The sequence below is a fragment of the Danio aesculapii genome, chromosome 8 (genome assembly GCF_903798145.1).
Source record: "Danio aesculapii chromosome 8, fDanAes4.1, whole genome shotgun sequence".
Classification (NCBI taxonomy): Eukaryota; Metazoa; Chordata; class Actinopteri; order Cypriniformes; family Danionidae; genus Danio; species Danio aesculapii.
This window is the reverse complement of record NC_079442.1, coordinates 41,557,068-41,570,343: the sequence shown is the minus strand read 5'-3', so window position 1 is coordinate 41,570,343 and position 13,276 is coordinate 41,557,068. Positions and strand designations below refer to the sequence as shown.

General features: G+C 34.6%; 1 protein-coding gene across 3 annotated transcripts in view; it reads right to left on the bottom strand.

The window, feature by feature from the left end:
* Window positions 1–433: 433 nt before the first annotated feature.
* The window catches only part of rapgef1a (Rap guanine nucleotide exchange factor (GEF) 1a), a 65,588-nt gene continuing 52,745 nt past the window's right edge, over window positions 434–13,276 (bottom strand). For all 3 annotated transcript variants that reach the window (XM_056463990.1, XM_056463991.1, XM_056463993.1), the window contains 8 exons: window positions 10,803–10,988; window positions 10,642–10,726; window positions 8,624–8,718; window positions 5,700–5,778; window positions 5,500–5,601; window positions 5,148–5,245; window positions 4,918–5,046; window positions 434–3,339 (listed from right to left, as the gene is read on the bottom strand). In XM_056463990.1, coding sequence (XP_056319965.1) covers window positions 3,189–3,339; window positions 4,918–5,046; window positions 5,148–5,245; window positions 5,500–5,601; window positions 5,700–5,778; window positions 8,624–8,718; window positions 10,642–10,726; window positions 10,803–10,988 — 925 coding nt within the window. In that variant the 3' untranslated portion in view covers window positions 434–3,188. The remainder of the gene's footprint in view (window positions 3,340–4,917; window positions 5,047–5,147; window positions 5,246–5,499; window positions 5,602–5,699; window positions 5,779–8,623; window positions 8,719–10,641; window positions 10,727–10,802; window positions 10,989–13,276) is intronic.

Sequence of the window (13,276 nt, the reverse complement as noted above, 5' to 3'; positions counted from 1 at the left end):
TTTCCACTGCAGGGTAATGCTCAATTTAGGAGGTTTGTCTACTGTGTACCGTATCCAGTACCTCATAGTTTTAACTCAGGTGAGGTTGCTACCGAGCTGTACCATTAAAAATTGTGAAATATAGTTGGCGCAAATAGTCTAGTGCTCAAGTACGTTGACATATCCACTTGATAAGTCATGATGTAAGGACTACTATTTCCGGGTCCAAGCTGCTACTCATTGAATTGAGAAAAAATTCATTTATGACTCTTACATATTACTTATTAAAGTGATATTTATATAAAATCATTGTGTACACCACAGTCTCAGTCTCGACAGATACTAATATTTTAACAGTTTAATAACAACTGTCAAACTGATATTAGGCATGGATATATATATATATATATATATATATATATATATATATATATATATATATATATATATATATATATATATTGCGATCATGATTTCCAAAAGTATTACATCGCTTTGTAAACGTTTATTACCATGCTTATTACCATTATCATATGTTAGGCCTGCCCATAGAGTTTGATCTAGCACTTGGACCTGAAAGCCGATTCGTGTGATGCTCATGGCCACCCTAGTTCGATTCCTGGCTTTGTCAATCCTTTCCCTTTCTCTCGGCTCCCCATGATTTTCTGTCAATACTCTCCACAGTACTGTCCTCTAAAGGTTAAAAAATTAATAATAAAACTTGTGACATATAATGACTGATTATATGTCCGATTGGTCTGAGAGAAGTCACTAGCAGTGTCACTGGATTTGCAACAAGACACCAAACCAATATACTGCATTTAAATGGTCAGCAGCTCCCACCGATGTATTGCTGGTTCGCACGTCTAAACCATTTTTATATCATCGTAAAGAAAAGACACCTGAAATGGCAGCATCATGGTCAGCAGAAGAGGCCCAGACAGCCAGAGCTAGATAGGAAGACCCAAAATGAAAACAATGTCATGGCCAAGGAGGAGCACAACTAGCAAAAAAAACTAGCTAGCTCTCTACAACTCTCACATGGTCGCCCACTGAAGCTAAGCAGGGCTGCGCCTGGTCAGAACCTGGATGGGAGATCACATGGAAAAGCTAGGTTGCTGCCGGAAGTGGTGTTAGTGAGACCAGCAGGCGGCCCCCAACCTGCGATCAGTGTGGGTCCTAATGCCCCAGAGTAGTGAAGGGGACTCTATACTGCTCAGTGAGCGCCATCTCAGAATCTGCTCAATGAGTCATCCCAGGATGCCCTTTGAAAAAAAAGAGTAGGGGTTTAACCCCAGCATCCTGGCCAAATTTGCCCATTAGCCTCTCACCATCCCCATATCATAATTGGGTTCATCACTCTTTCTCCTCTCCACCAATCAGCTGGTGTGTGGTGTGCGGTCTAGCACAATATGTCTGCCGTTGCGTCATCCAGGTGGATGCTGCACACTGGTCGTGGATGAGGAGATTCCCCAATGTGTAAAGCACTTTGAGGGTCTAGAAAAGCGCTATATAAATGTAAGGAATTACTACTAATTATTATCAATAATCCCACCCACTTTAAACTGTACTATACTGCAGTGAAAATGCAAACCGAGCCAAGAAAAACCGAATGAAGCAAGCTAAAACATACTGTACTGAGCAGTGCAAAAGCAGCCCTTACATATCACATATCGCGTTTTTGCACGCATATTGGAAGCAACGCGCACACGACACGAAACGCTTGCATTTTTGTCACCTAGTTAAAATATCTCAACTTTTCACAATGCCTTGAGCGCACTGCGAGTCACGTGAAAAGAACTGAGCGATCAGCTTCATACTCTGTATGGAATCTACGCATTTCAGTAGACTAATTATTTCAGACAAACACAACACAACCAAACACTGCAGTCCTTTTTATTTTCTCCACAAGTAAAACTTGTATCAGAGCTGCAGAAATGTTTGGTTAGTTTGTCATCTTCTGGGAAAATGGTTGATGGCTGCCTAGCAACAACCGACAACAAAGGAGTGTGAGTGCAAAGAGTGTTAAAAATAGTGAAGGCTCACGCTTTCCACACGCTTTTAGACACGATATGTGAATGGCCTCTGGGTTGTCTTGTGATATTTTAGTTGCATCAAAATTGGAAAAGCTGTGTTCATACTTAAGGCCAATTTATACATCGCATACCCTTTGACCTACCCTGACGCACCCCTCAAAAACTGAAACACACATCGCAACGAGGTGCAAGACCTGTGATTGTTTAGCCTGGTAGAAGGTGATGAGTGTGGGCGGGGCCAAGAGCTTTGGTGCGGAGCAAGGCTGCACTTTTTCTGCTTGTTTTTTTTGGGACAACATAATTCTTTTATGGTCAATCCAATTAAATTGTAAAAAAAATTAAGTTCTCTTAATCGTTTTGTGTTGGGAGAACTTGAAGGAATTGTGTGGAACCCATTGTGGGTTTTTTAACAAGTCCCACAGAGAAGCTTCATATGGATAAAAAAAAAAGTTTAGAGTTCATAGAGCCAGTTCACGCCTCTTTCATGAATGAGTGTGAGTTACTGTAGCCTCACACACATTTCCAGGGTAAACTCACGACGATCACTCAACGCAGAAGTATAAATGAGGCTTTATTCGCACCAGTTGGTTTTAAAACAAACCTACCAAGTGTGAACACACTCTTAATATTATTTGCAAAGAACAAACAATAAAACCATGAATTTCTATTAATAACCGCATCATGACCTATTATCGTATATGCTCAAAGCTGTTCAATCCAGCAGATAAGCGTACAGTAATCCCTCTAAACCCAAAGAGTCTTAATGTGCATTTGTTACATACAAAATAAATAAATAAAAATATCAGTCTTTCAGAAACTTTAACACCCAAAGCGCCCGATCGGGAATCACGGTTGAACTCCAGATCGCACTGCAAACATCCAGATGGCGAGACAGTACTGGGATATCAGTTTAAATCCCAGGTTATGATCTCAAAGGACTTAATCTCATGTTTACTGTTTTGGCGCTGTTCCACTTCAAATGTCAACACAGGTTCAGACGCAGTGCAAGTACAAAATAAAATCTAACCATGTTTTTGTTTTGTTTTTTCTTTTAAAAAATGTTCTGTAAACTGTAACAGAAATACGGTATCGTTTCCAGTCTCGTAGCTGCCATTACAGTAACGTTTGATTGCTGTGTTCTGCAACTTCACCGGAGAGCGGTTTGTTTGTGAGCTATGTCTTTTCCTCTCGATCTGTTTTCCGCCGGGTGATGTTGCGAGGTTTGATCTTTAAGGAGAGCTCCCACAATGCCTCCTCGGCCAGATGATCACTGAAGTCATTGAAGAAAGAGACTATGTCATCGTTGTGTTTGAGGTCATAGTGCCTGGAAAAATGAGAAGTCACATAAATGACATTTTAAATAAATAAAATAATAATAATTAGCATGCTAGATTAATTAAATTGATTAAACATTATTTTTGAAATAAAGTGTAATTAAATGTAAATGAAAGCTCACAAAATAAAAAGAATAGAGAAAAACTAATAAATAATAAATAAATAATAATAATAAAAAATTTAATAATAATAACAATAATAATAATAACAACATAATAATAACAATAATATATATATATATATATATATATATATATATATATATATATATATATATATATATATATATATATATATATATATATATATATATATATATATATAAATCAGTTCTGTCTGGTTCTCGAATCTGATTGGCTGAGGGCTGTGTGATATTTTGCCATAAAACATTGTAATCATACAGCTTCTTCATGCTTGTATATTACTCCACCCACCTAAAGTGACAGCAGATCAATAGACTCACTACAGTTTGATAAATATCGCAGATGTTGGCCAACATAATGTACTTTTGAGTAGAAAATTTAGTTGTTTAGATTGCAACTAAGCAGTTTATTTATAAGGATAGTGTCTATTTTAAATATTTATAATTTCAGCGCACTGAGCAGAGCACTGAGCAGAGCAAAGACGTTTGATGTTTCGCCACAAGATGGCGTCAGAGAGCGCATAATAAATCCTTAGGGGAAAAAAACTTGTAATTTTCAAACTACAGCTGATTAAATTATTATAAGACAAGTAAGTGATATTCTAAGCCGATCTCTCTCTTGTATGTTGTAAAGCTGTAGTTATACCTTAGTAATCTGGTTGTGTTTGCTTTGTTTTGGCTTTTTCAGGGTTAACTATTGTGATCTCCTGATTGCAACAGAGAAATACTGAGAAATTGCTATAGACTGAAGGCATTTCATGCCGTTCAGCCTGATATTGCTAAAATGTGAGTAAAATCAGCTGTTTTGTCATCATTTTAGACATTACGCTAGAGAATCATTCAAATACTAGCCCGAAAGTGACGGTTTCTGCTGTTCTGCTGTCAGCTGCAGATGTGTATGAATGGCGGAGGAAAGTAGTTCCTTGTACAAAAGGATTTTTGAGACTCTTGATGTTTGATTTTATTTTTCATACACACGATTATGCCATCAAAAGGTTGTATTAACGCAATATCACACTTGTAGCCGTGCGATATGGCTGTATATCGCTGTCACTGGTGGGACACTAAGGCACTCGGCCTACTGCCTCGAGCCAACACACGCCTCCCACCAGTGCCGATATACAGTCATATGGCACTGCTACGAGTGTGATATTGCTCATATTTACATATATAACTCTGAAATTGTTGGTATAAAGTGTACAAATTTCATGGTGACAAACATTTTATTTAATCATAAAATCCATAAAAAATAATAATAATCAATGACAAAAAAGAAAAAGATGATTTCACAGGGCTCTATAGCGTATCTCTAATAAAATCAGAAACTAATTTCCACAATCTAAATGAGTTGTTTACTGAATATGGAAGCTAAATTATTATTGTAAATATTATAAATTATATTTTTATGTTGTTCCGAGTACTCACACTTGCTGGAAACGCCTCATAGTGTCTAGTATATTAAACTGCTGCCAGCGTTTGGAAAAGTTGATCTTTCCTTCGATGTGGTCAGGATTCCCAAGATGCACAAACGTTAAGTCCTGGAGGATAAGACCTCTGCATTTTGTGGGAAAATGGGAACATTATACACAAAACATGACGACTAGATCACAAAATAAAATGTTAATTTTTCTTAAACAACTCACATCTGTACTTACAGGTATGGTATACATGGAGGCTCTACGTCCGCCAAAGCTGCTCTGTACGCCCGAAAAGACGAAGAACTGTCAATTAAAGTGCAATATTCCTCCAAACCCTGTAAAGACAACATTAGTTACAGCGACCATCATCTGAGAAACAAGGGTCAGTGATGCATAGATGAGACAAGTACACATGGACATCACCTATAGGCTATATAACTGCAGGTTAATCATGTTTATGTATAATAACTTTAACTGTTAAACATTACCTTTTCCAAATTTGACTGTAATGCAATCTTTTGTAAAGCCTGCTTTTGAAACAATAATTACTGTGAAAAGAGCTATCCAAATAAACTTGAATTGAATTGACCTCAGACGTTTGCTTCTGCCATTCCAGTCTTCTGATAGGAGCTGAATCCAGCGCTGATAATATTGCCAAGTATGAGTTGAAGTTATTGAGTTTCCTTAAGTGCTATATTTACAAAGGGACACAAGTTAATTAAGTTTTGATATAGAAATTAAACCAATGAATCAATACTTTCAGCTGGGAACAATATGCTTAGTTTGTACCTTCATTATTTTGATGAACTTCAGAAGAAGTTTTTCCCGATCCTGGGCTTTCTCCTGCAGGATTATTATGGACCGGACCCTTAAAAAAGAGATTATAAACAATGTATGTGTACAGTTTACTGATTAGCATCCATATATATATATATATATATATATATATATATATATATATATATATATATATATATATATATATATATATATATATATATATATATATATATATATATATATATTTTCATTCATTGTCTTTTTGGCTTAATCCCTTTATTAATCCGGGGTCGCCACAGCGGAATAACCCACCAACTTCATACACACACTACGGACAATTTAGCTTACCCAATTCACCTATAGCGCATGTCTTTGGACTGTGGGGGAAACTGGAGCACCCAGAGGAGAACATGCAAACTCCACACAGAAATGCCAACTGACCCAGCCAAGCCTTGAACCAGCGACCTTCTTGCTGTGAGGCGATAGCACTACCCCCTGCGGCACCGCGTTGCCCATATATATATATATATATATATATATATATATATATATATATATATATATATATATATATATATATATATATATATATATATATATATATATATATATATATATATATATATATATATATATATATATATATATATATCAGCATAAGATTTTAGGTTTCAGCTTATATTAATGCACAAAAAAATTTGTTGACCACAGATAAAGCACCTTATTACCATAGTAAAATGGAGACTTATCTTGAATGGGAATATTTTTGGCAATAGTCAATAATAAATTGCATGTGTCAAAATTATAAATGTACTTGGATTTAAATGTAATTGATTTTTAAAATAAATTTGTTCAACTTTAAAAATGAATTTCTTAATATTTTTAGGAAGCCACATCGAATTTCAGATTTTCATATAGCCGAATATTTTTCTATCCTAACAAACCATACATTAAAATCATTTATCTTTCACGTGATGTATAAATCTGAATAAATAAACTGAAATGATTACAATTAGTTATTGATTTATATATTTGTTATTATATTGGTTGATTATATTTATTATGTAAAACTGTGGCCTAAAATAATTTAGCATATCAATTTTATTATAGTTGACTAAAATCATATACAAAAAGTATTTTAGTCCACTACAATAAATATTAGATAAGCTTAGATTCAACTTTACTGTCATTACACATGTACAAGTACAAGGCAACGAAATGCAGTTTAGGTCTAACCAGCAGTGCAATAGCAGCAAGTGCAGGATACAGGTATAAATTATAAAGTACAATTATAGAAAAACTATGGTGATATTTACAGATGGATGTACTATGAACATTATAAACAGGTTGTATTAGCTGTGAACAGAGATTTACAATAGATGAATATATGTACAAGTTGTTATTTATAATAATAAGTGTGCCGATAGATAAACATAATTACAAATGTATATGTACAGTTCAAATGAATGAATCAGTACAATATAGTGCAATGAATATGAGCAATTTTTAAATTTTTAAACGTGCAAATGTTGAATAGTGCAGTGATTATGAGCAGTCTAAGTTATGTAGGAGAGTGTGGGGGTGTATTAGGGGGCAAAAGAGTATTTATTAAAGTTAGTTCCCAAGGAAATACTTTCATGATCAGTTTATTTAACTTAAAGCTGATTAAATATAAATAAATAAATAAATAAATTAATTAATTAATTACTAAAGTCTCCACTAATAAAATAATAGTTTTAGGAAAAATATAACATTATGGAACTAAAAATGTTAAGTATACTACTAAATTCATGGTAAATCTTGGTGACTGGTGGATTGAAAAGCCCTCTAAACTGGATTGTTGCAGTTTTCTCTCCAATTTTCCACTGAATTTGAATACTTGCTGTGTGATGCCAGTTGCATGATCGAGATTAGTCAGTAAGTAAACTCCTTCACATTAAAGGCTTAAAGTGCTGCTGTGTTGTTGTTTTTAAATGAGCTGAAGTGTGGCTTTCTGTTCAAACAAGAACACTGTTTTGTTCTGCTTTTGCTGTTTAATGTTTCTCATATGCAATAAAAATAGCTACTTTTATCAGTTTGGCAAATTACAAGAAACACCAGTGTGACTTCTAACAAAATTCAGTTGCATAATTAACAGAACAAGATGCAAAATGTGATCATTTTATTGCAGGCTGGATCATGAAGACTTTAAGAGCACGTTTTATAATATTAAAAGCCTTTCATGTTCAAAATTTGACATTGAATTTAACTGCTACGTAATCTTTCTTTCCAATGAATTGTGAAATTTGATAAAAATATTTCTACAACAAATTTCTTTCATGTGAGTCACGTGAGTTGCTTTGAAATATGCATTTTTTAATTCGAGGTTTAATGTAAACTCGACTGAAACATGAAGACAGGGTGGGACATACAGTAGTCCCTCCTTGTTTTTGTGGTTGAGCTCAAACGCATCAAATGAAAAGCAAATGAGAAGTGCCTTGAAGGGGGCTGGGCATGTCAGACACTTGATCCAGCATTTGATTGGTCAGAAAATTAGATGAGAAACTGAAGTATGAGGTAATGTTAAAAAAAATATTAATCCATTTTGGCGGAATGTGCCAAATTGCAAGCTTTGAATGTTTGTATCTTCTTAATTCAAACTTTGTCAGTGTTTTGGAGCCTGTTAGCTTATAGATATCCTTAACACTAACATCTATAAAACTTCATTTTAATTTCACAGGACTTTCAAATGTCCCTGTATAGACAATACAGTTTTAAAAAACATTAATACATATTGAAAACAGCGTCTATGTGGGAAATTCTATCAGATTTAGCATTAATATAGAGCACTCTTGATGAAGGAATGAAAAGGTTAGTGTTCATCTGACTATATTGTGTCTTCTTGTCTTAAACAATGCTAGTTTTACAGTAGCTTGAGAATTGGAGCATCATACCAGTATGACATGTTGTTGAAGTGCTCTGTGAATTGGGTCAGATTGGGGCTTTTCTCCTCATTCTGCTCCTTTGCCCAAAGTAACACCTCCGGGATCTGCAGACAAACAGGGAACATATGTCTGCAAACACTCCATCTTTATTAGTCAAAATTCTGATGTGTGATATTAGAGTGATGGTTGCCAGACTAGGGGTCGCCAAAGATTTATAAAGGGTCACTCTAGTTTGAGGGTTACAAATCAAAAAGGTACCAGATTTAATTACAAAATAACTTACTGACAGTTAATTTTACCATTTAAATGATCATTTAAAGTAGTCGAAAACCTGAGGTAATTGTATTCCAGCATTAATCAGATTTCTTACAGAATTTCAGCCTTTTGTTTTCATTCAGGCTGTCTGCAGTTTTTGTTCAGATTATAGACGGGATCACACGAAAGTGAAAGTTTGACTAAGCTTTTATGCAATATTGCAGGTAATAAATGAAAAACAAAACATATTTTGAATTCTAAAAACATGTGAACATAGTAAATCTTGGTAGACAATGTTTATTAATGTTTATCAACCAACCTTTTTTGTTGATTTAAAGGGGACCTTTTATGCTACTGTAAAATAGGTCTCTGATGTCTCTAGAGTGTGTATTAGGGTTGGGTGAAGTCGACCAATTTGGCACCGTACTATGTCTAATGTGAAACATCATGATGGACGATGGTGTCATCATCGTATGCGGCGGTGAATTAATTATTTATGAATAATTAATGAATTCATAGTGCATTAATTATTTGTAGCCGACCACTTCAACTACCTGACCCACATGGTCTTCATTTTACCCATAACCAAATCATAAATAAATAAAGAAGAGTTACACACAAATTACCACCTGTCAATCACTTTTTCAGCAGGACTCATGAATAGGCAGAGTGATCTGTGTCGTTATAATGGCGTTGACAAACTTGGTTGGTAAAAAAAGTCCACAACCAACAGGAACCAACAGTGTCTGAGGTTTTCACTAAAGTTACAAAGTACAAACATGAAAGCGAAAGACTGAAGCAGTGTGCTGACGCTGTGACACGTTACCTGATAGATTCAAAACACAGAAGAGTCGTTAGATAGAGACAAGATTAATTAAATATCACGTTTAACAACTATAGTATATCCAGCGGTACATCCTTGATAAACTGTCCAAAGTGCACTGCTCTCTGGGGTCAGTCACCAGCTGACTGCCTGGAGCTCAGACGTCTACATATGCTACAGCACACTGTGTGTGGTCACGTAATGTGCGTTTTCAGTGGTACAGAGGGAGATCTTTTCTGAAATGCTAGACGAAACACCAGTGTGGACATGGATCATTTTTGTTCTAAAACTAAAACTAAGTTTTAAAGTTCTAAAACTAAAAACTCTAAAACTTTAAGTTCTAAAACTAAGATGTATTAGTGTAAACGGGGCCTGAGTGTGTATTTTTCGTGAGAGGGTTGCTGCTACGACGGGCGCGATTTTTTTTTTTAAGCACAAATTATGTTTTATAACAATTTGAAACTGCTCCTTTTAGGCTTTGATCCTAATTGTGGCATTTTCGTGACTGTCGCTTTAAAATCAAATGAGATTGAACCCTTTTTGTTCAAAAGAGGAGCTACAAATGTCTTTGTGTCAGCATAATGGCAGATTCAAAATCAGGACTAATGTCCTGTGCTAGTGAGGGAGAGATGGTCACTAATGGGTGGGGCTTTCCCCCTCTGAAGATATGTACAAAGGGAGAATGTCAGTCAAAGTGAATTATTAACTATACTATTAGAGGCTGGACATATTCACACACTGTTGCAACACAACTGTGTTTACACCCCTTATAAAGTGTAATAGGTTCCCTTTAAAGTCTAACCATTGTTCATTATATTATTTAAATCTTTGTGCAGTTGTTGTAATTATTAAAAAGCATTTTTGTTCGCTAGTTTTTTTAAAGCGGTGATTAATTTAAATGTTAAACTAGGGGTCTTTTGGAAAAAAGACGGTATTAGAGAATATGTACCTCTATCTTGTAAAAGAGCTCTGCATCAAGGAGCGTCAGCTGGTCTGCAATCTCATGGCTACGGAAGTCATGCAGAGTGCCAGGCCTGATGATATAAACAGTCAAAATCAGTTGGGTTTTCAAAAGCAAGATTTAATAAGCATGATTTAGATGAGGTTTACCTGGCGGCCACACCGCGTGCAGCCAGTGTTTTGAGGGAATTAGTGTACTGCAGCAACTTCTTCTGCTGGACTTTATCCAGGATGTTTTTGCGCAGAACCCGGGCCAAAGTGAGCTCCCCGTTACACAAGAGATTGAACACAAGCTCCATGAGCTGCTTCAGGATGTCTTCCGTCAGCTCCACCAAACTGTTCACACACAAAACAATCAACCTTATTCTAAAATGGGGCTGCACAATACTGGAAAAATATGCAATATTCGATATTGTTGTTCAGTAATGCGATAGCGATATTTCTTATGATATATAATTTCTCTAGAAAAATTCTACTTTTATTAGCTATATTTTGTGTTATTCCTTTAAAACTACAACCAAAACTAGAAAAGGCAAATAACTTAAACCTCAGAGGGGTCACTTCATTGCTCTCTAGTAATAAATCAAGAAATTGACCCTAAGTAGTCAAAAATGTTCTTTTAGAGCTAGACCTTAAGAATCTCAGTCTCTCCATCTGTATGTCTGATAATATTTTTTCTTCTGGGGAACGTCTTATTTGTTGTATTTCGGCTAAAATAAAAGTAGTTTTTAATTTAAAAAAAAAAAAATTTAGGTCAATATTATTAGCCCCTTTTAGCTATATTTTTTCCGATAGTCTACAGAACAAACCATCGTTATACAGTAACTTGCCTAATTACCCTAATCTGCCTAGTTAACCTAATTAACCTAGTTAAGCCTTTAAATGTCACTTTAAGCTGTATAGAAGTGTCTTGAAAAATATCAAGTCAAATATTATTTACTGTCATCATGGCAAAGATAAAATAAATCAGTTATTAGAAATAAGTTATTAAAACTATTATGTTTAGAAATGTGTTGAAAAAAAATCTCTCCGTTAAAAAGAAATTGGGGGAAAAAATAAACAGGGGGGCTAATAATTCAGGGGGGGCTAATAATTCAGGGGGGATAATAATTCTGACTTCAACTGTATATTGCATATACTATTATCACAATAATGATAATATTGTGATATATTGTGCAGCCTTGTTCTGTAATGCCGAAGTAAGCTCTTTTCTGTGATTGTTATTGGACTTCTGATTCATTTGCCTATGCAGAAATGGCTAGAAATAACAAACAGTCAAACTACTTGTTCTACAAACAAGTGAGTCAATGAAAATACATGAAAAGAAAAATATTATAATAAGAATATACCAGTTTGTAAAATCAACCAGCATAACAAGCTTTTTACGGCTAAAAAATCAATAGGAGTGATTGAGACCTGCACCCACTCTTACGTGAAAAAATAAAGCTACGTTGCCCAATCTGTTGTTGTGATTGGTCTCCTTAAAACAGCATGTGTCGCTAACCCAACACTCATTACCATATCTGAATTTGGGGCCTAGCCAGCACTTGTAAACAGTGATACAGACAGTAATGTTGGTATTGGATTAAGTCTTCATTCTTTAAAAATATGGATTTGGTTTCAATCAAAACACTAAGCAGGCTCTTCCAGGCACTAGTGCTTGAATTAAACCCATAGTCTACCATTATCAGAGTTACTGCAGCAGTCAAATTTAAGAGTTTTTTAAGACTACTATGTAGGAAATTTCAGACTTGTTTAGGGAAGAACATTAAGGATATTTTTTAATGCCCATTAAATGTAGTTATTTCTTATGAACATATTTTAAATAATGTGTCAAAACAAGCAAACTCTAGTATATATATATACTTTTTTCAGCAGTTAAAAAAACGTTAATAAACTAAATGTATCTAACAGTCTGTCCAGGTCAGTGTTCTCACCAGGTAGCTGTAAATACAATTTTAAACAAATCTTATTATAAGGAAGATAATTAAGTCATATTGGTAAATCCAGTTAATAATTTTTATTAAATGTTGTGTTGTGATAGATTGTTGGTGATTGGATGGATGTTGGCCAGATTGGGAAGCTTTAGATGGACATAGGAAAATTAAGACCTGTTTAAAATGATTCAATCCGCTTTCTAACTTCTGGATCCACGTGCTCTATGAAAGTGTATGTAGGGTTTCTGCAAGTTTCACCAAGTTAAATTTAAGACATTTAAAGACCGTTATGAATGAAATTTTAGACTCATAAAGGGCTAAACGCAAAGGAATTTTTCAAATGGCCCAGATAGAAAATATTTTATATTTATATAAAATATTTAATAATACAACAATAAATTAATAATTAAAATGACATATTTTAGAAATATTTTAAATATTGTGTAAAAACATGCAAGCTCTACTTGCACCATCCATTTTTTTCCAACATAAACTTTCTTTAACTGTTTTAAAAGTATTAAAAAAACTGTAATAAACCAAATCTATGCACAACAATCTGTCCAGGTCGGTGTCCTCAGCAGCTCAATTACATTGAGCACTTTTAAACAAATGTTATTGAAGGATAATAATTAAACCATTGTGTTAAATAGAATTAAAAATTTGCTTTTGGATAAGAAAGTTTTGAGA